Below are 22,963 nucleotides of genomic sequence, written 5' to 3' on the forward strand. Positions count from 1 at the left end.
CGGTTTTTTCCGGTGGGTTTATAGTCCCTCATATTACACTGACAGTAGTCATGCCAGCAGTCATGTGAATCCAATGTTTTCTCAGGCTGACAGTGCAATTGATGACCGGCGTAGCCAGTGTATTGCCAGATTCTGAAGTTAAATATTGTCATATTTCTCATTGTTGTCGTACTTGTATTTGTACTTTTTTTAGTCCTCCTGGTACTCATTAGGGTGTGAGAACTATATAGTATCTTTTAGAACTGATCTGTGATTATCGTATGTTTCTGCACTATATGTTTCTTTTTTATCAATAAGTTATTCTGAATAATAAGTTATTCTGAATAACTAGCTTTATATACCCCAAACAGTTTTATCAGACAGGGGCAGAAATATCATTTAACAACCAATAAGCTAGTTTGAATAAGCTACCCCAAACAACAAACCAGATTATTCTGATAATCTGCAGATTATCAGATTATCAGAATTATCAGAATATTCTGCTTATCAGCAAATAATCCACAGCTGCGCCAAACAGACCTAAATCAAGATGCAACACAAATCTTATGATTCTATTTGCATCACCATTTTAGCCGTTTTTGTTTTATTTCAATTTTATAGACATAAACATATGAAATTATGATATGAGCTGAATACATTAGTCGTCGAGATTGGTCTTATAAAATATTTAGCTTTTTTCCAGTCGAGAAACTTGTCTAGCACATGAAGCTTTGTGCATAGCTTGCATGTTAAAGTTTGATAAACAAATTCTTGTATTAAAATTTCAAGTTAATGAAATAATTTGCAGTATTATGCTTTTTAAAGTGTTGTAATATCATTAAAAAATCCTCACTTCCAATAAACTACCTTTTTTTTATGCAATGAAAAAACTTTAGTAATTTCGTTTAATGATTCATATTAAATATTGTTCGAGAAAGGTTTTTCCCTTTATCATGTAATCTATGCACCCATTTTGAGTAGTAAAATTTAAGTCAGTAAAAGAAAAATAATTCTACAAATTGTAATGGTTTTTTTTTTACATATCCTACAGTAAATGAAAATATGTCTACAAGTCATATGGGATTTACTTAGGTTGGCTGAGGTTAAATCTGTATAACATAACCTAAGATCACTTAAAAAACAAAATATTAAGGTATGTGCCATTTCATGATTATTTATTGGATTGTATAATCCGGTAAGACATGGTAGTCTATGTATGAATTTTAAAGCTAGACCTGCTAAACATCGTAGGACTGGCTAGGTAAAACAGAGGCTAGGCTATAATGTGAAAATTTATTTGGAGCTATGGGGTCCATTAGGATAGGTAGTTTGCCTATGGATTTCAAAGTTAGACTAAGATAAAACCACTTGACCTTCTAATATTAGCTTGGAAAGGCTAGGGCCATAATCACCCTGTATTTACCTAAGGATGGAATTAAGAGTTTTTTGGCTTGGAGCATTCAATTTTCTCTTGCAAATAATGGGAAGTTAGTCTAGAACAATGCTTAATTAGGTTATGAAGTAGCCAATGGCGTGTGCCAGGTGTTCTAAATTGATTTCACTGCCAAGGATCACCATCATAGATAAGTTCTACTTAAGTTGGGATGAGCTACAACTATCCGATTACCTCTCGGAGATGATTTTTATCAATTTAATATGGATAAAAGTTGTTATTGGTGACCTTAATTTGGGGTTAGGAAGCCTTGGATAGCCCAATTAAGGTATTGGTTGAACTCAGATTCACCTAATTTAGCTAATTGGGCTAGTTCACATGTGTTGACCTTGCTTGGGCGTCATTTAGGGTATTTGGATCTTGGTTTAGATTTAAATTTTAATTAAAATTAAGTAGTCCTTTGATAGTATTTTGGTTAAACTGGATTTAATCTGGTTTTGATGGTTCCTGTTTGACTCATTTGGGTTCACTAAGATTTAGGCTAGTAAGGTAGGTTCATGTTAGCACAAAAAGTTTTATTGACTAGTATTAATCAATTAGGGTTACCTAGAACTATTTAGGCTTAGTTTTAGGCTCTAATTAAGCTTATGTAAACTTAATTCAGTGACTAGGTTCATTTAAATCAAATGGGATAGTTTAGATTCAAATAGGTTGACCTAGGGTCAAACCAGTCTAGTTTAGGTCTAATGTGATTCTAGAGCTTGGCGAAGTCACTAAGGAGTTTGATTCATGCTAGTTTAGTCTATGTTGGTTCCTTTAAGCTTAGAGTAGAACAATTGATCCATCTTATGGTTTTGGGTCTTTTGTTATCTTATTTTCGGCTTTAGTTTTGCCTATAAACTAGGTCTAACTGGAGTGGTTCTATATTAATTTGGTCAATGTTTAGAAGACATAAACTTCCTGATTGAGTGATCCAATTAGTTAGGTCAATTTTAGTTTAGGATTGAATGTTGTCAGTCTAAGCCTGCATTTCTAATTAGGCTTGCTCTAGGGAAAGCTATGAGTCAATCGCTTGATCCAATGCGCCAAAGGTGATCAAATCAATCTATTGGGTCTTATAATAAGCAATATCTCACACATAATCAAATGATCTATTATCTCATATAGTTAGATGGGGCTTGATCTAAGTAAGGCTCGTCAAACTAGTTTAAATGGGTAGGTTTGTGCACGCTTAAAGTCATGCCAGGCTAAGTGGAAACAATATGGTTTCAATCCAATGGGGCTTTAGTTCTGTAAAACTAAAGGATAGCTAAAGGTACCTTAGGCCAGCTTAAAGACAATCCATCTATTGGCGCCTATTAAAACATATGTCCACTAAGGCAGAAGGAGAATTGAATTGGATCAAGCTAAGTCTCAAGAACATGTTAAAATTGACATTATTCTAAAAAAAAGCCAGTAATGGCCTCATGCTCAATTTTGCCTTCTGAATCTAATTCTGGATCAGATATGTATTTAGATTCATGAACATTGATCCATTGTAGATGCATTTTTAGATTTAAAAACATTAAATATTGATTAAATAGATTTAAATTGGAGCTTTAAATCATATTTTGCATTTAATACATCTTTATGAGAATATTTGTAAAATTATTTATCTTTCATAAAATTATATTTAACCATATATTGTTGTTGTATTTGTGTATTTCCAATAAACCTTAGCTGAATGTTACTGGGCTTTTCTTAGGAATTGATAGATGCGTAGCAACCCTAAGGGAATGCTTTTGACATGCCTCAATATACAAAGATCTGGATAAAGCCTTACATAGTATTTTGCTTATTATAGCTTAGTTAATTCTTAGACTCCACCTAAGACCTTTATTGAAGCAGTAACAAAAATAATTTAAAGGCAAATGATGTGTGGTTATAGCATATGTAAAACTTACATACTATTTATATAAGTAAGAATCTTTTTGTTTATAATTCTAAAATTATTTAAGTCTTCATCATTATATTTACCAAATAGTAGATTTTTCTCCTTAAGTTTATGTTTGATGCCAGCCTATGTACATCGCCAAAATAATTGAGTATACAACAACAACAACAAAGCCTTAATCCCACTACGTGGGACCGGCTACATGAATCCTTTTTCTCCACTGCGTCCTATTTAGTGTCATATTTTCATTTAGTTCTAGTAAATTAAGATTATTTTTAATGCAATAAGCCCAAGTCTTCCTAGGTCTACCTCTGCCTTTCTTAACACAAGTCAAATCTAAAACATCTACTCTCCTAATCAGATCATCAGATGGTCGACGTTTAATGTGACCAAACCATCTAATACGACTTTCTCTAATTTTGTCCGTCACAGGAGCTACACCAACCCTATCACGAATATATTCATTTCGCATTTTGTCTCTAAGTGTAAAGCCACTCATCCACCTAATCATTCTCATCTCGACAACACTTAACTTATTATTATGCTTCTCTTTTAAAGGCCAACATTCAGCGCCATAGAGCATTGCAGGTCTCACCACCGTCTTATAAAATTTTCCTTTCAGTCTATAAAATTTTCCTTTAGGTCTAAGCGGTACTTTTTTATCACACAATAGGCATGATACATTCCTCCACGTCAACCATCAAACTTGAATTATACTAATAACAATCTCATCTATATCACCATCACTTTGAACAATATACATGAGATATCTAAAACATTCACTTCTTTTAATGATTTGATCACTCATTGTTGCAACTCTGCCACTAGATCTATTACTGATAAAATTGCATTCCATGTATTTAATTTTAGATCTACTCAAACAAAGGCCTTGAATTCGTAAATTAGAACTCCAAAATTCAAATTTTTCCTAAACTCTTTCTCTAGTCATATCTACAAAAAGGATATTATCAGTGAAAAGCATACACTTAGATACATCCTTCTGTAAATGTCCAGTAAGAGCATCCATAACTAAAGCAAAAAAGATATGTGCTTAAAGTCAATCCTTGATGTAATCAAACTAAAATAGAAAAATACTTAGTCAATCTTCCTTATGTTTGAATGTAAGTAACAACTCTAGCATACATATCCTGAATAACTTAAATATAAGTAATATCAACACCATTCTTTTCTAGAAATCTCCATATAACTTTTCTTGGAACCTTATCATAAGCTTTTCTAAAATCAACAAAAATCATTCTTTACTCCTCCATTAAACCTCTCAATAAATATATAACTTCCATCGTAGACTTGCCCGACATAAATCAGAATTGATTTTGAGAAAGCTTTGTATCACGACACATTAACTTAATTCATCTATAATTTGCACAATATTGTGCACCCCCTTTATTCTTAAAAATAGGGATCAAAATACTCTTCCTCCACTTCTTAAACATTTTTTTTAGTTTTTTAAAAAATATTAAATGGTTTAGTAAGCTAAAAATTTCTCAAATCTCATAAATATTTCCACACTTCCCTTGGGATACCATCAGGTCTTATTGATTTTTCACCTTTCATTTTCTTTAAAGCCTTCTCAACTTCTATTTTACTAATGCAAAACTTAAAAATAAAAATATTATTATTAATGATATTAAGATCAATAGAGTTGATCATATTTTCAAAATATTAAGTAAAAACTTTATCAAAATATCTCACTCGCCGATGTAGAATATCCTCATCAAAGAAAAAAACTTTATAGTTTTTCATCCTTGCTTCTATTATATATTCTTTGGCTAGTTTATACATATATCTTTCACCCACTTGAGTATATAATTAATTATAAAACTACTAAAAATTGAATACTTTACATCACAAATTGGCAACCTTATATTTTTTTTAATTAGCTAAGATTTTATAATTAAACCAATTTTTATAACAATTTTTTTTTCTTATTTTTTTCTTGCACATTTATTATTCCACCATAATCAATTTTGTATTAATACAATTTTTTTTTCTTTTGATCCTCCAAGCACATTTTTTGCTACTTGTTTAATATTGTTTGTTATTTTATCCCACATAACATTTACTTCTTCATGAATATCCTAAATTTTGAAATCTTAAATTTTACTTATTAAAATAATTTTATTTGTGTCTTTTAAGTTTGTTCATCTAATTTTACGATGTTGAGTCCTAGTATTCTTTATTTTACAACTCTTAATCTTAAAATCTAGAACTAATAAAAGATATTGGGTATTTAAATTTTCACTTGGGATGACCTTACAATCTTTACAATCGTGACGATCTCTTCTTCTCATAAAAAATAATCAATTTGTGTTTTATTAGATCTAGTATTATAAGTAATAAGATGCTCATCTATTTTCTTGAATAAAGTATTAGTAATGACAAAATCATACGCTAAAGCAAAATCTAAAATAACTCTACCTTTTTCATTAGTTACTCCAAAACCGTAGCAACCATGAGTATTTCTAAAGTCTTCTACCACTCTACCGACATGTCCATTTAAATCTCCTCCAATAAAAATTTTTTCTTCAAGAGGTATCATTTGTATTAAGTTTTCTAAGTCATTCCAAAATTTATCCTTAGACCCTGTATCTAAACCTACTTGAGGAGCATAAGCACTTATAATATTAAAAATCTTAGTATCAATGATAATCTTATGGGCTATATTCTATCTCCAACTCTTATAATACCAAAATAATTGTGTATGTCTCACTAATTTTGTTTTAAATAGCCCTTTAAAGAACTCTTCCAAGTTACTAATTTATACTGATATTTTTTAAAATTATATCTTCCATCAAATGCAAGAAGTGTAATTTTGAATTTTATGATAATTATATTATTATTAACTGTAACCATAAATTATCCTATCCTATTTAATTTGACATTATTCACTAATTTTTTTCTTTTCTCTACCCAATTAATAATTCTTCTTTATAAACCACATTATTAAAACCATAAGCTTAGATATCAAGTTGATGTTGGACAACTTAGGGTACGGTTTTTTAATGCAACTAATATGATACATAATATGAAATATGAATACATGCGAAGGAAATTAATAATTCACTGACCACAATTCCCTAAGTAATTCAATCATTTTCTTTCTTTAATTATGAACATATTATTCTAGAATTTTAATTTAATTGACGTTGAAATGAACAAAATAGTTTGATGAACTTGGCAAACATTTTGAACCACATAAAAACATTGAACAATGGAATTTGATTTTCATTTATTATATTTCCTTGTCAATTTGTGATCAAAATCAAGAGCACTAAACAAGTTAATATCAAGTTCTATATATTAAATAGAAGTTGAGATGAAATAACTGCAAGAAAATCAAATCCATCAACATAAGGAGAGAACTTCCCTAGAATTTAGGTTGTTTTATCATTCTCGAAGGAATCATACATTTAACTCGTAATAGAAATTGAACTAGGAAACGACATTTTATTCAAGCCTAAATTTCATACATGCTTTAAATTAAGTATTTATAGACTTTACTTGGCTCATGAGGTTGCTTGTTTAGATAAATACAAGTTTTGGTTTCCTTTCTAATCTATATTGAATAAATGCTCAAAACATCGTAGAAATCAGTTAATCAGATTGTCTTGTAAATCCCTTGACCAAAGAATTTGGAAATTACCTACGGACAACCTTTAGAATTACCCATGATTGGAGAGTAGAAATTGGATGTCCCGAGCTGCAAATCAGCACATGTTCTTCTCTGCAAGTATGGATAATCGGAAGAAATTATTCCAAATTCCATTCAATACATTTTCCCCAACACTTCCATCTGTATGAGTAAATTCAAATTACACTAATTAAACTTTGTGAATTGAGCAATCCTAAACACATCTCTTCCTTGTAGAAAATGCATTATAAGCATGTCTAAAATCCTAAAATAAAAAATCACGAAGTAAACTAAAATAAAGTTGCTCACATCAACATTGATTGGCATATTTGACGAGCATAAACTCGCAAATCTCCATCACAAAAATTGTTACGTTTTTTCTTAGGGAGAATTCATTTGAATTTGGTATGAAATTTTTTACTGGACTAATCGTTAATATGCTTTTTTATTTAACAATATCTTTGAATAATCTAGGAGAAACACTTAAAGAAGCGCTAGCAACAAGAAATTACATTTTATGAAGGGTTTGTGGGATCAATTTTATTTCCTTCTTTTAGTTTTAAAAACATGTTTGTTTGTTGTGTTTTGAATATTTTTAAAAATAAATTAAAATTAAAATGTTTTTGAAAACATTCAAAACAACTTTTATGTGTTTCGAATGTTTTTTTTATAACAACCATACTTTAATGAAATAGGCAAACTTTGTTTCAAATCAAAATTGAAACAAAATAATAATAATAATAATAATAAATGAAAAACAAAAATGATCCCAAAAGGCCCCGAAGTTGTAGATAATTGGGTCGCCTCTCATATTATTTGCTGACTCAAAACAATACTTGTAACTCCTGCTCTTTGAAGGTGGGGAACTCAAGGAAGTGCAATGGTGTCTCTATTTGATCCTTTCATGCATGTAGTTGAACATCTGCTTGCTTGTCTTTTTGTTTCACTTTTCACACAGCATGTTTTTGAAGATCAGCCTTTGTTTTCAATTCCATGTTTAATGAAATTCATTTAATTCTTGCTGATAGTATCACTATTTTTGATGTTATGATGCTATTGCTTCTTCATTTTTTTTAATTCTATTTTATTTTGTTTATATTTTGATTTCAAACTAAACTTATTTGGCATGTTAAACATGTGTTTAGTTATTTTAAAACACTTTAGGTATCTAGAAATTATTTGAGTATTTTAAAAAAAAATTGATTTTTTTAAAAGAAAAAAATAAAAGCATACATATGCATACCACACAATTCTTATGTATTTACATATCTGACAGCAAAACTTTCATATTTACATCCATAGTGCTCAAATCTTTAATATCGCATAAAAAATACCACTATTACTTTAAAGTAAATTACACATTTTCATGATAAGGTTTATGACAAAAAGGTGTTATAAATATAAGGTAGATTTACATACACACCACGCAGTTCATATGTACATATCTAACACCTAAACTTTAATTTTTACCTACATGCCACCTTACCTATGCAAGAAAAGGTGTATTTCACTTTTTTTAAGTTAAAATGATGGTATTTTTGATCTATTGAGAAACAAATAGCGGTATAAATGTAAAGATTAAAGTTTAGCTGTTAGATGTGTAAATACTTGAAAATTCTGTGGTTTGGATGTAAATGCCCCTATATGTAAATATGAAAGTTTAGGTGTTAGATATGCAAACATAAGAATTGTGTGTTATGTAACTAAATTTCCCAGAATAAAAACCTATAAATACTACACTAAACAAGAATTTTTTTTTTAAAAAAAGCAAAATAATAATAATAATAATAATAATCTTAAACCTGCTCTTAATGTTGTGTATAGGCAAGAACTTAACTGATATCCCATCTGTTTTCTCATTCAGGCTGGTGAACTTGAAACTGAAGCATACCCTTTGTTAGATGAGTTAACATCAAAGATCAGTACTCTCAACTTGGAGAGAGTACGCCGTCTCAAAAGCAGACTTGTTGCATTAACTAGGAGAGTTCAGAAGGTACAGTAACATTCATGCAACTGGTTGATTGCTTGTTTACTGATAAATTTTTCCGACTTTAATTATATCAATATTTTGCTAGTGTAGGTTAGGGATGAGATAGAGCAGCTAATGGATGATGATGGTGATATGGCTGAAATGTATCTTACAGAGAAGAAAAGTCGATTGGAAGCCTCTTTCTTTGGTGATCAGTCTTTACTTGGATACAGTTCTACTGGTGCCGGCCTATCGGTTTCTGCTCCAGTTTCTCCTGTTTCTTCTCCAACTAATTCGCGGAAACTTGAGAAGGCAGTAAGCCTTTCTCGTAGCAGGCATGATAGTATGAAGAGCTCTGAAAGCGAAAAAGAGAATATAGAGGGGTTAGAAATGTTGTTGGAGGCTTATTTTGTCGTTATTGACAACACACTAAATAAGCTTACTTCTGTAAGTTTCTCTTACTTATTAGCCAGTTATTTTTTTACCATGAAGTTCTCTAACGAAAAGATTGTTCCTTTTTTTTTTTTTTCAGCTGAAAGAGTATATTGATGACACAGAAGATTTCATCAATATTCAGCTTGTAAGTTTCTCTCTTAGTATTATTTCCTATTGTTTTCTGAGTTGATAAACTGTTGAAAGTTGAAAAATTTTGCTTTTGAAGTGGGAAAATAAAACACTATTGAATCATGCAAACACTCTGTGATAAAAAAGATTTACAAAGGATAATTTGCAAAGAAAAAATTACAGTTTTTTATTGTTTGTATGATTCGCTGGGTACTAACAAGTAGGAAAATGATTTAATAAATATGCAAATACATGAAATTGCTCTTATGCACTAACCTCAAGTAGTTGGGACAAGGCTAATGATGATAATACAAATTTGCCTTTCTTAATAAATATGACTAAGCTAGGAAAAGTAAGATTTTGAAATTTTATGAATTCAGATGTCTCAAGTGTGAAGTTAATAGGGGGTCATACTTAAAATGATATCAAATAAAGATAGAAATTCTATATTTCAGAACTACAAAAATGAAATTTATTAGATGGACTTTTGTTCAAAATCTTAAAAATCAAATAATATTTATGTGTATACTACAAAGTCATCCTAAAAAAGTGAATTTATGAATATGCATAAGGATAAAGTTTTTGGTCAGAGATATTGGAGTAGTATGATGGCTTATTTATGATTTCTTAAAAAATAAGCGTACATGACATGAAATAAAAAATGGAACAACTATTTAGTTGCAGTTTTAAGGACCAATGAGATTGTTTAGTTTAAGTAGTCATACGTATGAATTTATAATGAACTGATGCAAGAGGTTAATAAAATAGTGCTTTTCGTTAATTTAGAAATTCAACTTCTTTTACGTTTATTTTCTGATTAGTTAACTAAAGGAATAGTTCATAGAACAACAATTAGAACTTCAACCTATTATTTTTATGATCTTACTGGATGATGAGATTGTGTATTTTGAGGATAAATTTGGTGGTATTAAAGAGAAAAGATGTGTTAAAATCATATTGACATTTGTTAAAATATCTATGAAGTAGTGGCAAACATCAGAAGTATTTGTGGAATAATTAAAGGGTTTTGAATCACAATAGATTCTTGGATCATTCTTACATTTGCATTTTCTTATATTGGTTATGGAAGTGCATGTTAAAAATATTCAAAGTGAAATACTTTGTTGTTTGTACATATCATAGTTCTTTTAGTTGACACCGCTTCAAAATTTGAAGAATTAGAATAATGGACTAAATTTATATAAGTTAGGAGGTTGAGGGCCTGTTTGGGGCAGCTTATTGGTTGTGGTGGCGGTATGAAAACGCCACATGGGTGTTTGAAAAAGGCGTTCGGCGCTGTGTAATCCTGCCGTTCAGACGCGCTTCTACATTTTTGTTAATAGGTTGATAAGCGGAGAGGGGGCCGCGTCTAGTGTCTGCTTCGTGCGTTTGGGTGAAGAATTCATCCCGTGCCCTCTGTGCTCCCCCTCGCCCTAGCCCTCCCCGATCTTGTTCGTCCTCGCGGAGGTCGAAACCTGAGTTAACATTCGACCCTATGCTCTCCCTCGCCCTAGCCCTCCCCGATCTTGTTCATCCTCGCGGAGGTCGAAATTGTTCGTCCTCGCGGAGGTCGAAACCTGAGTTAACATTCGACCCTATGCTCTCCCTCGCCCTGGCCCTCCATGATCTTGAAGGTATTAGGAAACCCTATTTCTTCTCGCCTCAAATGAGGTTAGTTTTTTTCGAAGGTTGGATGTAGTTTTGATGGAATGTTGGATGCTAGATATGATTTTTCGAATGGGTGGTTTGTTATAGTCTTTCTTCTGCTGGTTTGGATCGTAGATCTGAAACATTAGTTGGGGATTTTGGAAGGCCTACTGCTCATCAATTTTTTTATCACACTTCACCTGTTATATTTTTTCTCATCAACAGTGGAAAAAAAAGCTGAAGATTTTGGACATTTACATATAGGTGCATATGCTTATATGCTCTGTTTCATTACGCTTCTTCGAAAAAGTTATCTAGTACTTCTAAACCTTCACAAGCTTTTTTTTTGTGGCTTCTCAAGGCTTACCTGGGATGACAATGTATAGTTAAAAGGCTTTACTTTTCCCTTTCATTTGCTTTACTTGACTTGGATAAGAAAGACTGAAAAATTGGGTTCATGATTCTAGTCATTGTGTTAAAGATGTCCTCCCCATATTCTTTTGGGTTTTTATCTTGGCAAAGGTAAAAGAAGGAACCATCTTTTCTAAAAGTTGCTAGATAAATTCAATGAGAAGATTCTTTCTTGTGATAATTATTTCCTCTCCTTTAGTGGTAAAATTACTCTTCTAAAGAGTATTCTGACCTCTATTCCTTTATACACTTTACAAATGATGAAAATGCCTACTTATATCATTAAGAATTTAGAAAATCATTTTAACAAGATTCATTAGGCTAACAATGATCTAATGTTTTCCTTAGTTGATAGTGTAGTTGAGGACAGACGTAGTCAGAGTTTAAAATTAAATATTTTAATATTTCTTATTATAGTTGTACTTGTCTTTATCATTTTCTTATTTTTTCTGATACTCACGAGAGTGTGAGAACTTTATGCATCTTTTGGAACTGATCTGTGATGATTTCATGCTTCTGCACTATATGCTTATGTACTATATGTTTCTATTCTCATTTTAGCTCTGTTGCAAACAATTTTACCAAACAGGGTCAGAAATGTCATTTATACAATAATAACTACCAATAAGCTATTTTGAATAAGTTGCCCCAAACAGCAAGCCGACTTATTCTAATAATCTGCAGATTATCATATTATCAGAATAATCTGTTTATCACCAGATTATAAATAATCAACAGATTATAATCTGTTTATCACCAGATTATAAATAATCAACAGCTGCCCCAAACAGACCCTTAGAGCTAGTGAAGCTAGTGAAAAAAGCACTGAACTTTAATGAAGAGGTGATAACTAGATGAGATTTATAACTTTTTTCCTAAAATTGGAAACTTAGGTGATGCTTAGATGTAATGTATTTAAGAATCATTAATATCAAAAAAAAAATTGGTATATGGATGATGACGTGAAATCTAAAATTAAAGCCTTGTGCCAAAAGAATACTTGAAATTAAAGGATACCAAGGAGAGTTTAAGAAAACTAATGAATTTATAAAACAGCTACTTGCTATTTGGGTCCATGAGTTTGGTAGTAAAAAGGGACTTGAATGGCTAGTTGATTGTGGTAGAAATAAGAATGCTTTGATGCAAGCTTGATTAGCCAAAGGATAGTATGCATAATGAAGCTATTAAATATTCAGAGTAGCTTCTTTTGATGCTAAGGTTGTTGAAATTGGCTTGATTATTTGCATCTGTACAAAGGAGGACATAAGACACACCACTACGATGGCTAGATAGTATAAATCAAAATATTTTTTAGACAAATTTTGGTAAACCATTTGTAGCATTGCATTTATCATCATCATGTGCCTCATCTTAATTATTTGGGACCAATTTTATGCTCTTCACTTCTGATTTGTTCTTATGAAATGTTGTTTGAAGTGTTTTTAATTATTCTTCACAAATCATTTTGAATAATTTCTATTAATGTTATCTTAAGTGCGCCCCTCCTTTCTAATTCTCCAACAACCTAAGTCTAATTTAGATTATCTTATCTTCAATAAATGCACTCCTATAGTTCTTCCATTATAAGCGTTCATATATTTCTTCTTAGTTTTATGACATATCTATCTTAGCATTTTCATTATTCTATGCTCAAATTGGAGATCAATGATTTTTTTCATTTCCTAATGCTTAATCCTTGCATCATTTGTTATATGGACCATTTAGGATGGCTTCAATTACTTGAAAAATAGTTGTAAAATTGTTATAAGAAAAATAATTTTTTTAAAAATTGGGTGTTATCGACTTTGTTTCCTTTAAAAAAAATTAGCGAGTCTCTTACAGCATCATAGTATAATGGATCTGGTTATGAAAAAGAAAATCGTAGTCTAACAAATCTATGAAAATTGTCTAAAAAATAAAGTTGTGAAAAACTGATCCAAATTAATTGATAATTTATGGTCTATAAATTTCATTTTCAAGTCTCCTGTGATAACTAAAATTTTTAGTAATAATAATAAAATAAAAAAAAATAATAATTGAATCGACAGTGTGGGATAAGTGTCTCTACAGTTAGGCTTAATTGTCGTTTGTCCCCATTCGAACCAAAAAAAATTGAGAGAGCGAGAGTGGGAGTCTGTGAAGAAGGGAGAAGGAAGAAATGACAGTGAAGGAGTCGTGCCCTAACAGAGCAAGGACAGAGTAGGAAGAAGAGGAAGAAGCGAAGGAGGCTCTTGAGTGAAGTCGAGGAGGAAACCTTTGCTGAGTAGCCCAGGGAGGAGGAAGAAGCATGTCATACCTTGGAGGTGAGCTGCACACGTATTCTGCTGAAAGGTGGAGAAGGAAAAGATCTTAGGTGCGTCCTATGCACAAAGGAAGAGAGGAGAGGAAGCCCTAGTGTGCATGAGAGGTTAAAGTCATTTGTCCCTTGTTGAGCAAAGAAAAATGGGAAAGTGTAAGCAGAAGCGAGACTTTCTTGCATTTTGTCTTGTGTGAAGCAAAAGCAGGAGAAGCAAAGACGAACCGAGTGGCTCATGTATGCTGGAGCTGTGACCGAAGGGTTTATTAAAATTAGAGTAGGGTTTATTTATTTCAATAAATGAATTTAATACATATGTGTATGAAAATATTAATAGTAGGTTTAATTAATTATGAGTTGAAGGCTTAGAAATCTCGGATTGGAAGATGGGCCTTGAATGGAAAATTTACGAAAAGTAACTTCAGCGGAGTTGTAGGTAAAGATTTATTTATTATTTATATTTGTGGCTTTAATTAAACGTCATTAAGTAGAGTTTATGAATTTCATGGAAGAGTACTTGATTAAAAGTTAATTGGGGAGAAATATTAAAATTAAGGAATTTTATCTTAGAAAGTTATTTTGGAAATAAAATTATTATATCTGCACTTTTAATGGATATAGATGATTGTAGGAGAAGTAAAGTTAAGGGATAATTATTTCAGAAGTCTCTTAAAAGTTAATGTGAGTAATTACTTCCTTATTTGTATTAAATTAATGATTCCTTTAAAAGTTTTGTATTAAGGATAAAGAATTATAATAACATTGTTAAAAATGAATTTGTAATATTATTTAAAAGCAAATATTTCATTTATGATTGACATTTTAGTGTTTAAAAGATGTCTCACAAATAGAAAAAAATAATTGAAATATGAAAATACATCTAACTAATTTTGATATGAAATGATAAGTAAATGATTAAGTCAATGAATATTTATCTCCTTATAGTACTAGTTGGGAACACCATTGTACCCGTGCATGAAAAATGAAATGAAAATGGTAAAGGTGTATCTTCGGATGCAAAGTTTTGAGGGTATTTACGAGTACAAACTTTTGAGGGTACCTATGGGTATAGCTTTTTGATAATACATTCGAATATGACTATAATCCTCATATGATTTCTTGAAAGAAAGATAGTTTAAAAAGATAAATGACTTAAATTGAAATAATAACAATTTTAAAATGATAGTTTACAGTTTGATTTATTTTGTAAATAATATATTTCTTTAGATATTTATGCTTAACATTTGCATTTTACTTTATGCATAATAAGATTGTGATTGCTCATTAAGTGGTGGAAAATTTATTGTTTGATTTAATTATATTTTCAGCAAAATTGTGGTTTGATATGACTGACATGAGGGATTAAGTTTATAGGAGGAGTACTGATAATATGTAATATGTTGTTTATTTTGCTTCTAGTTTTTATGATGTTTAATTCTGAGAAATATTGGAGTATTTTTAGTTGGATTGCGATATTGTTTTATTCTTAGACTATGTTGATACTTTGGATGAATTGAATTTTTGTTTAGTGTACTTGTGATTTTTAGTGATTTTTTTATTCTTAGAAGTTATGATTGTTTATTGTATTAAATTTAAAAGAAATGTTAATATTTGTGCCACCACAAATCCTGACTTGGTTAGGCCGGGTCATGACAAATATGTTATCAGATCCATTAAACTTGAATATTGATAAAAAAAAGCCATTATATTGATTGAGGTAACCCATAGATAATATAAATGAAATGTTAAATTGTGTCTAATTATATTTTTTATTATGTTATTTGAGAAATATGGAAAATCAGGAGGAATAAGTTAGAGATGATGTGGTAGAAATCGATATGCCTCGGATACGTCACTGAACATAGATAAGCTTGCTGAGATAATGACTGTAGTGACTAAAATGATAAATAACTCTCAATCTCAAACCAGTTCTATTATGTGAGGCTAGATGGACAAACATTTGAAGCTGTTTTAGGATATGAGACCACTTTTTTCTGGAGGGGAAGTCCAGTGGATGTTGAGAACCGGTTGATGAGTGGCAAAGTTTATTGATAAGTTGTCTTGTTCACCAGAGAGAAGGGTTAAACTTGCCACTTTTGCGTTTAAGGGAGAAGCTGAGAGATGGTGGCAAGGAGAGTTGCAGAAGTTTGGAGGTAGAACTAACCATTTGCAGAAGTTTGGAGGAGACTTTATTTATGAGATAGGTGACATTTAGAATGACATTGTTTCAAAAATCTTTCGTAACATTGAATTGAAACATAATGGAGCAAGCAACGTCGAAGAGGTGATGGTTTTTTCTCTCAGCTATCTCATTTTCTTGAGGAGTGTATCTGGAACTATGATGAAGGATGTTTTTATTTAAAAAATATTTCACTCAAAATAGACTTGAAAACTCATGACCATTGTCTGTGTGAAGGACCTGAATGAGAGTTTTGAATTGAGTTAAAACAAGTGTAGAAGTTTTGCTAGGTTGCAGTGACTTCTGATTTGTCTTTTAAAATGTAAAATCATGTCATTCGAGTGTGGTCATCAATTAAGATAATGAACTACCGTTTATTGGTGTAGCTGGAAGTACGAGAAGAACCTCATATATCACTGTGAATGAGGTAAAAAAGAGCGGAAGGTGTGTAGGTGTGAGGTGGGTAATAGATCCTGTGATGTCTAGCTAACTGACATGTCTCACAGTTGAAGTTAGAGAAATTTTTATTAAAAAACATCAAATGATATAAATTTTTCAAATGTTGAAAATTAAGGTGTCCTAAACGACAATGCAACAACATAGTAAGACATTCAATGACTCTAGATAGAATACAACTTTTGAGTGTCATCGTGTCTTCACTATCCGTGTTCTCATCTTCGAAGTAGTAGAGTTTAGCTACCCTCCTAGTAGTTTCGATAATTTTTCCCGAACAACGATCTTGAAAAACACAACCATAAGAAGATAAATTAGTGATGCAATTGATATCACTTGTGAACATTTAACATGAACTTCAGAGTTAGATCGGTCGTTAGTACAACTGACATTTTATCAGCAATTGAGTTATAGGACTAATTGACAATTCTGACGGTATTTTTTTCAGAGCATGGATATTAAAAGCTTGCGAGCAGTCAGTCATGTGATCTGTGGCATCTGAATCAATAATTCACTGACTAGAGGTGAGATAAATTATAAGTCATAGGAAGAGTATCTTGTCGGACGTGAGAGGTCGACAGACCCGCGAGAATTGATTGGCTCCATGAATCTTGATCAATTTCTCCATCTAGTTTTTTAGGGATTTAGAGGATTTTGGGATGTTCCGGGTAGGAGTCGGTTGAGTCGTGTTTGGTTTGGCTAGCACCGTAAGTTCATTAGCAGCAAAGGATTTGGCCGAAGGTTTGTATGTCAGCTTACCATGAAGTTTCCAACATTTGTGTCAAGTGTGGTTGGGTTTGAGATAGTAATCACAAGTAGGGTGACCGGTTTGAGGTTTTGTGGACGAGGGCTGAGCACTATTTGAGATCAAGGCGGGTGACTCAACTGTAGGAATAGAAGTGTCGAACATGAAAAGTCTCCTACTTTCTTCCCGATGAATCTCGGTAAAAGCAGTTCGAGTGTGAGGAAGAGTATCTTGAACATGAATACGACCCACCAAACTTTGTCAAGATCTTTGTTAAGGCTAGCAAGGAACTGAAACAAACGATCATTTTCTATGATTTTCTAGAAGAGGGATAAGTTGGTCGGAGAATTTCAAGTGTAGTCATATTACAAGTCGCATTTCATCCATAATGCAACCATTTCATTATAGTATTAGTTCACGGTTCTTGACCCATGTTTTGCCTCCCAGATTTTCTTAGATACCACATAGAGTTGGCCGGAATTTCCTACATTCGAGTAGGTATCACGGACAACCGTTCAGAGAGCACTAGCTAAAGGGAGGAACATGTATGAATGACCAATTGAAGTATCCATGGAGTTGATCAACCCTGAATTGACCTTGAAATTCTCCACTTCCCAAGTTTCATATGTCTGGTCTTTTATTGGAGGCTCACAAATCAAACTTGTGAGATGACCGAACTTCCTACGCCTTTTGATGAACAAAGTCGTCGTTTCTGACCAATGAAGGAATTTACTGTCGTTCAACTTATGAGTTGTGATCAAGAAATGCATGTTGGTTTCCGGTCCTCGTGTTCGCAGAGTGGAGGTTGGAGTCGATCCTCCTATGGAGTCAAGAACGTCTTCTGAGGGTGATTCATTGAAAAAATCAGCCATAATTCCGACTAAGCCATAGGATATGTTGTTGTAGTTTTGAGCCATCAATGAATTTCTGTAGAATCACGACAAACAGATACAATTGTAGGAATTGCAGGTAGCAGGGCAAGTGCGGGAATCCTTCCTGCAGAACAGCGACAACAGGAGGAATCTTGTGTGCAGGAATAGGAGGAATTCTTCTGGAATTGGACCGACGGACAGGAACCTGCAGGGAAGTCGAGAACAGGAACTTGCAAGAAAGTTGGGTGCTGCCCAGGAATAGGAGGAATCCTTTTGGAATTGGACCGGCGGCTGCTTGAACTATAGGATTTTTGAGCTGGATTCGACAGAGGAAGCCTCGACGGCCGTTGGAACCGACAGAGGAGGCCGGGGGCTACTAGATCTAGGGTTAGGCTTTGATAACATGTTGATACTTGGAATAGACCAACACAATATTGTTGATAAGATGAGGGATATTTAAAGACAATCACAATAGAGATAATAAAGGAAAGAAATAAAAATAGAGTAAAACAACTAGGAAAGAAAAAAAATAGAATAATGCAAAAATAAGAAATACATAATCAGAGAATAAGAGCAAATAATAAATAATAACAGCTAGGGATAGTTGTAATAATATAATACTTTTTATTATTTAGAGTCACACTCTAAACGTATAATTTTTAAAAGAAATATACGTTTAATCTTTTTAATCCCACCAAACATACATATATTTTCATTTTTGTGCATGGTCAAATTGTATTTCTCTGTCAGTATCATCTAGGGTTGACTCCAATATACATGCATATATCATATTTTATTTATTTTCATGTATTTAACATGTTAAAAGTATGATTTTTTGCAATTTTAAAGAAATGTTGAAATTATTAAAACGTGTAATTTGCATTTATAGATAAACAAAACTATTGTAAAATAAAAATATATTTATGCACCCGTACGAAGCAGTTTGACGTTTGTTGTCTTTTTTTCTTGAGGTAAAACTAATCTTTTGGTGCACATATAATATTACATTTATTTTAATTAATCTATATTATACGTACATATGGTAAATTTTTTATCTTAAATCTAACATAAATACTTGAGCATTCTTGCTTGTAATTCATCTAATTGAATTTTTAATTAATATTCTATAAAAGTACTTACTTATTACATCTTTCTGAATATTAACTATTCTATCAATTTATTTTAATAATTGTAATAAGATATGACAATTAATTCAATAAAATTCTCAAGCAATTTGATTTGCTAAGCTTTCTAAAATTTTTCTTTTCGACATATGGCTTAATATATTCTACAAAATCACAAAATTTATTTAATATTATACATGTATTTTATATCTGAAAACCCCTCGTTCTTTTTTGTTTTACCTGTCTCGCTAAATAGCTTAAGCAATTATTAAAAAATTAAAATAAATTTAATTTACAGTTTTTAAAATTCATGTTTAAGTAATTATAAATATATTTTCTTTAGTAAAATAAAGTAAATATTAACCGTAAAATTAGGTTTCAAATTTCTTATTCAATTCACTGCCTTGCTCTAACTGCGCATGGAGTATACATAGCTCGATTAAACTATTCACGCATGTTGCACGACCTTTCCTCCTTTTGCTCGATTAGGGCACAAGAAACCCTTGCTCACTAGGAAAAATTTTCTGTTCGGACTCCGGACGTAGCTCTACGTGCAGACTCCAATAATATGTCATCACATGTGCTACATCGCGAAGGTTATTTTGAGGTTATTGAAGTGGAATCGCGGAAGTTATTTCATAGTTATTAAAGAAAAACCCATAGATTCCAAAATAAAACCGCGGAGGTTATTTCAGGTTTATTTCGGGGTTATTGAAGAGAAATTCATATATTCCACTTCTAAAACTCAAAATAAAATTTTGAATGTTATTTCGGGTTATTTCGGGGTTATTGAAGAGAATAACCCCGAAATAACTCCGCGAAGGTTATTTCGAGGTTATTGTAGAAAAGTTCACATATTCCACTTCAATAACCCTGAAATAACACCGCAGAAGTTATTTCAGGGTTATTAAAGAGAAACTCATATATTTCACTTCAATAACCCCAAAATAATATCGTGGAGGTTATGTCGAGGTTATTTTGGGGGTTATTGGTGTCCGCAGTTTCACTTCAATAACTTTTGCGGTTCTACTTTAATATTTTTTTTAGGTGAGCCCGATATAACACACATTGCGGTATATCACTGGAAGTCCACACGTAAAGCTACGTCTGTAGTCTGGATAGAAAATTTTTCCTGCTCACTGGATCGTCTGCTCGAAACAGTGATTCTTTGCACTCAGAAGGGCTCCAACAAGTCGTTCCTTTCCTAGCTCTGAGTCAAGCTTCTCACGCCTAGAAAATTGTAAAAATGGGGGAAAGCCGCTCATGCCTTATGGTGATTGATCAAGTGTCTCTTAATCATAGAGAAGCCCTGTACAGCTGCGGGAGAGGCGTGTAGCCTCTCCTTCCTCTCAATTTGCTGACGATGCAAGAGGAAGGCTCATTCGAGCCTCAATTGCTTGGTTGAACACACCTGTAGCTACACGGTACCTCCTCTTTTTTTTCTTTCTTTCTTCTTCCTTCTCTGTCTCTCACGCTCTCTCGTTCATTGCTCTTGTGGTGTCGAATGGGAGGAAATGAGGGAATAAGCTCTCGTTTACTTCATGCTGGCGGTGAAAATGATGTTCGAATGACACTTGCTTTACAAGTGTCGTAACAAGCAAATTCATTTCATTATTTTTTTAATAATATTATTATTTTATAAGTTATGTTAATAAAAAATTTATTAAGGGGTATTATTACATTCTCACCTTCTAATAAAGATTTCGTCATCGAAATTTAGAAGTACAAAAACATATTTCATGCTTTATTGAAATATTGTGGATGTATTTCTCTCATTTCTTATGTTTTTCTAAAATATCTTCTTTTTCAGTCTTGAGTATCCATAACACACAAACAAAAGAAATTGCTCTACTTCTGAGTTACTTCACACGACAGTTTATGATTCTTTCTGGTTCTTCTATAAAATTCCAGCTCAAACTGAATGTCTATGGGTATGTAACAAACTTGCTAGACTCATCAACAATATACTTCCGCGGGTAAGAAGATATGAAACAAATTATGTACCTCGTATAAATGTGTTGGTGGTGCAAGTATGTAAGCCACTTTCTCAATCTTCTTAACAATTTCATACGGACCAATATATGATGGTCTTAACTTTGCTGACTTTCCAAACCACGTAACACCTTTCATCGAACCGACCTTTAGAAAAACAAATTCCCCCACTTTAAATTTCACTAGTCAGTGCTTAGCATCATAATACTTTTTTTGTCCGTCTTGTACTGCTCTTATTCTCATGAACCAGTCAGATCTTTTCGGTTGTGCCATCAACAAAATCAACACCAATTATTTTCGTTTCACCAGTTTCTGCTCAACAAATGTGTTCTGTATTTTCTTCCATATAGGGCTTCATAAGGAGATATAGCTATTATGATCTGGAAGCTATTATTGTAGGCAATATCTATCAAAGGTATATGCATTTCCCAGTTTCTCCCAAAATCAAACAAAAAGTCCAAGTAGACCTTCTATCGTTCTTTATGGCTGACCGTCTGTTTGGGGATAAATACTGTACTGAATGTTAGTTGAGCACTCAAAGCTTTTTGAAATTTCCTCCATGGTCTGGATGTGAATCTACTATCTTGATCTGAAATAACAAACTTTGGGACTCCATGCAGTCACATAATTTCATCAACATAAATTCTGGCCAACTTGTCTATATAATATATTTGTCCAATGTGCAGACTCGATCGGACGATCGATAATAACTCATATAACATCACAACCCTGCTTTGATTTAGGTAGCCCAATCACAAAATTCATAGCAATATCCACCAATTTTCACTCTGGTATGTATAACAGTTGCAACAATCCACTAGGATTTAACTCAACCATTTGACAAGTAGGACATATTACCATGAACTATGCTACATTATGCTTCAACACTGGCCACCAAAATAAGCCTTTAAACTCTTGATACATCTCATTGCTTTTCGGATGTATGGTGTATCCTGAATAATGTGCCTCATGCAGGATTTCTTTCCCTGGGAATATAAATTCTATTCTTGCATCTCAATAACTTTTCTTCATCAATCTCATAAGCCATGGTCAAGCTGATACAAGGAGCTGGATTGACTATTTGGTGGAGTTGTAGTGTCTAGAGGAGATTCAGGATCTAGAGTCAATAGAGTTCTCCGAGTGTGTTCAATAGCTTCTACAATAGTTTTCTTATATCTTTCAGCAATCTAACGGGTTACCTCCACTAAGGGAGCACAAGCATGTCATTAAATTAAAGGAAGGAGTTTCTCCTATTAGTGTCAGACCATATTGGTATCTCCATATTTAGAAGGATGAGATGGAGAGGTTGATTAGGAAGATGCTCAAGACAGGGATTGTCAGGTCTAGTGTCAGCCATTTTTTTCAGTCCAACGTTATTGTCGAAGAAGAATGATGGTACCTGGAGGTTTAATGTGGATTACAAGGCTTTAAACGAAGAAATTGTGTCTGAAAAGTTTCATATTCTGGTGATTGATGAGTTGTTAGATAATCTTTTTGAAGAAGCCATCTTCTTGAATATTGATATGAAATCGGGATACCATCCGATCAGAATGAAGCCAACTAATGTGCATAAGACAACTTTCTTGAATCATGTATCAGACAGGGACAAGATGTTTCCTCAGCCATTTCTGAACGGAACTATTCTGATTATAGAAGGCAGACTAGTACAACATATCATCCCCAGACAGATGACTAGACAGAGGTGGTCAACAGGAGTGTAGAGACATATCTATGTTGTTTTGTATCAGATATGC

General features: G+C 32.5%; 1 protein-coding gene across 1 annotated transcript in view; it reads left to right on the top strand.

The window, feature by feature from the left end:
• The window catches only part of LOC110039338 (magnesium transporter MRS2-1-like), a 39,405-nt gene that overhangs the window by 14,401 nt on the left and 2,041 nt on the right, over positions 1-22,963 (top strand). The window contains exons 2-4 of the mRNA XM_020744370.1: positions 8,822-8,950; positions 9,038-9,373; positions 9,459-9,506. Of these exons, the coding sequence (XP_020600029.1) occupies positions 8,822-8,950; positions 9,038-9,373; positions 9,459-9,506 (513 nt within the window). The remainder of the gene's footprint in view (positions 1-8,821; positions 8,951-9,037; positions 9,374-9,458; positions 9,507-22,963) is intronic.

Source organism: Phalaenopsis equestris, unplaced genomic scaffold, assembly GCF_001263595.1.
Source record: "Phalaenopsis equestris unplaced genomic scaffold, ASM126359v1 Scaffold000002, whole genome shotgun sequence".
Lineage (NCBI taxonomy): Eukaryota > Viridiplantae > Streptophyta > Magnoliopsida > Asparagales > Orchidaceae > Phalaenopsis > Phalaenopsis equestris.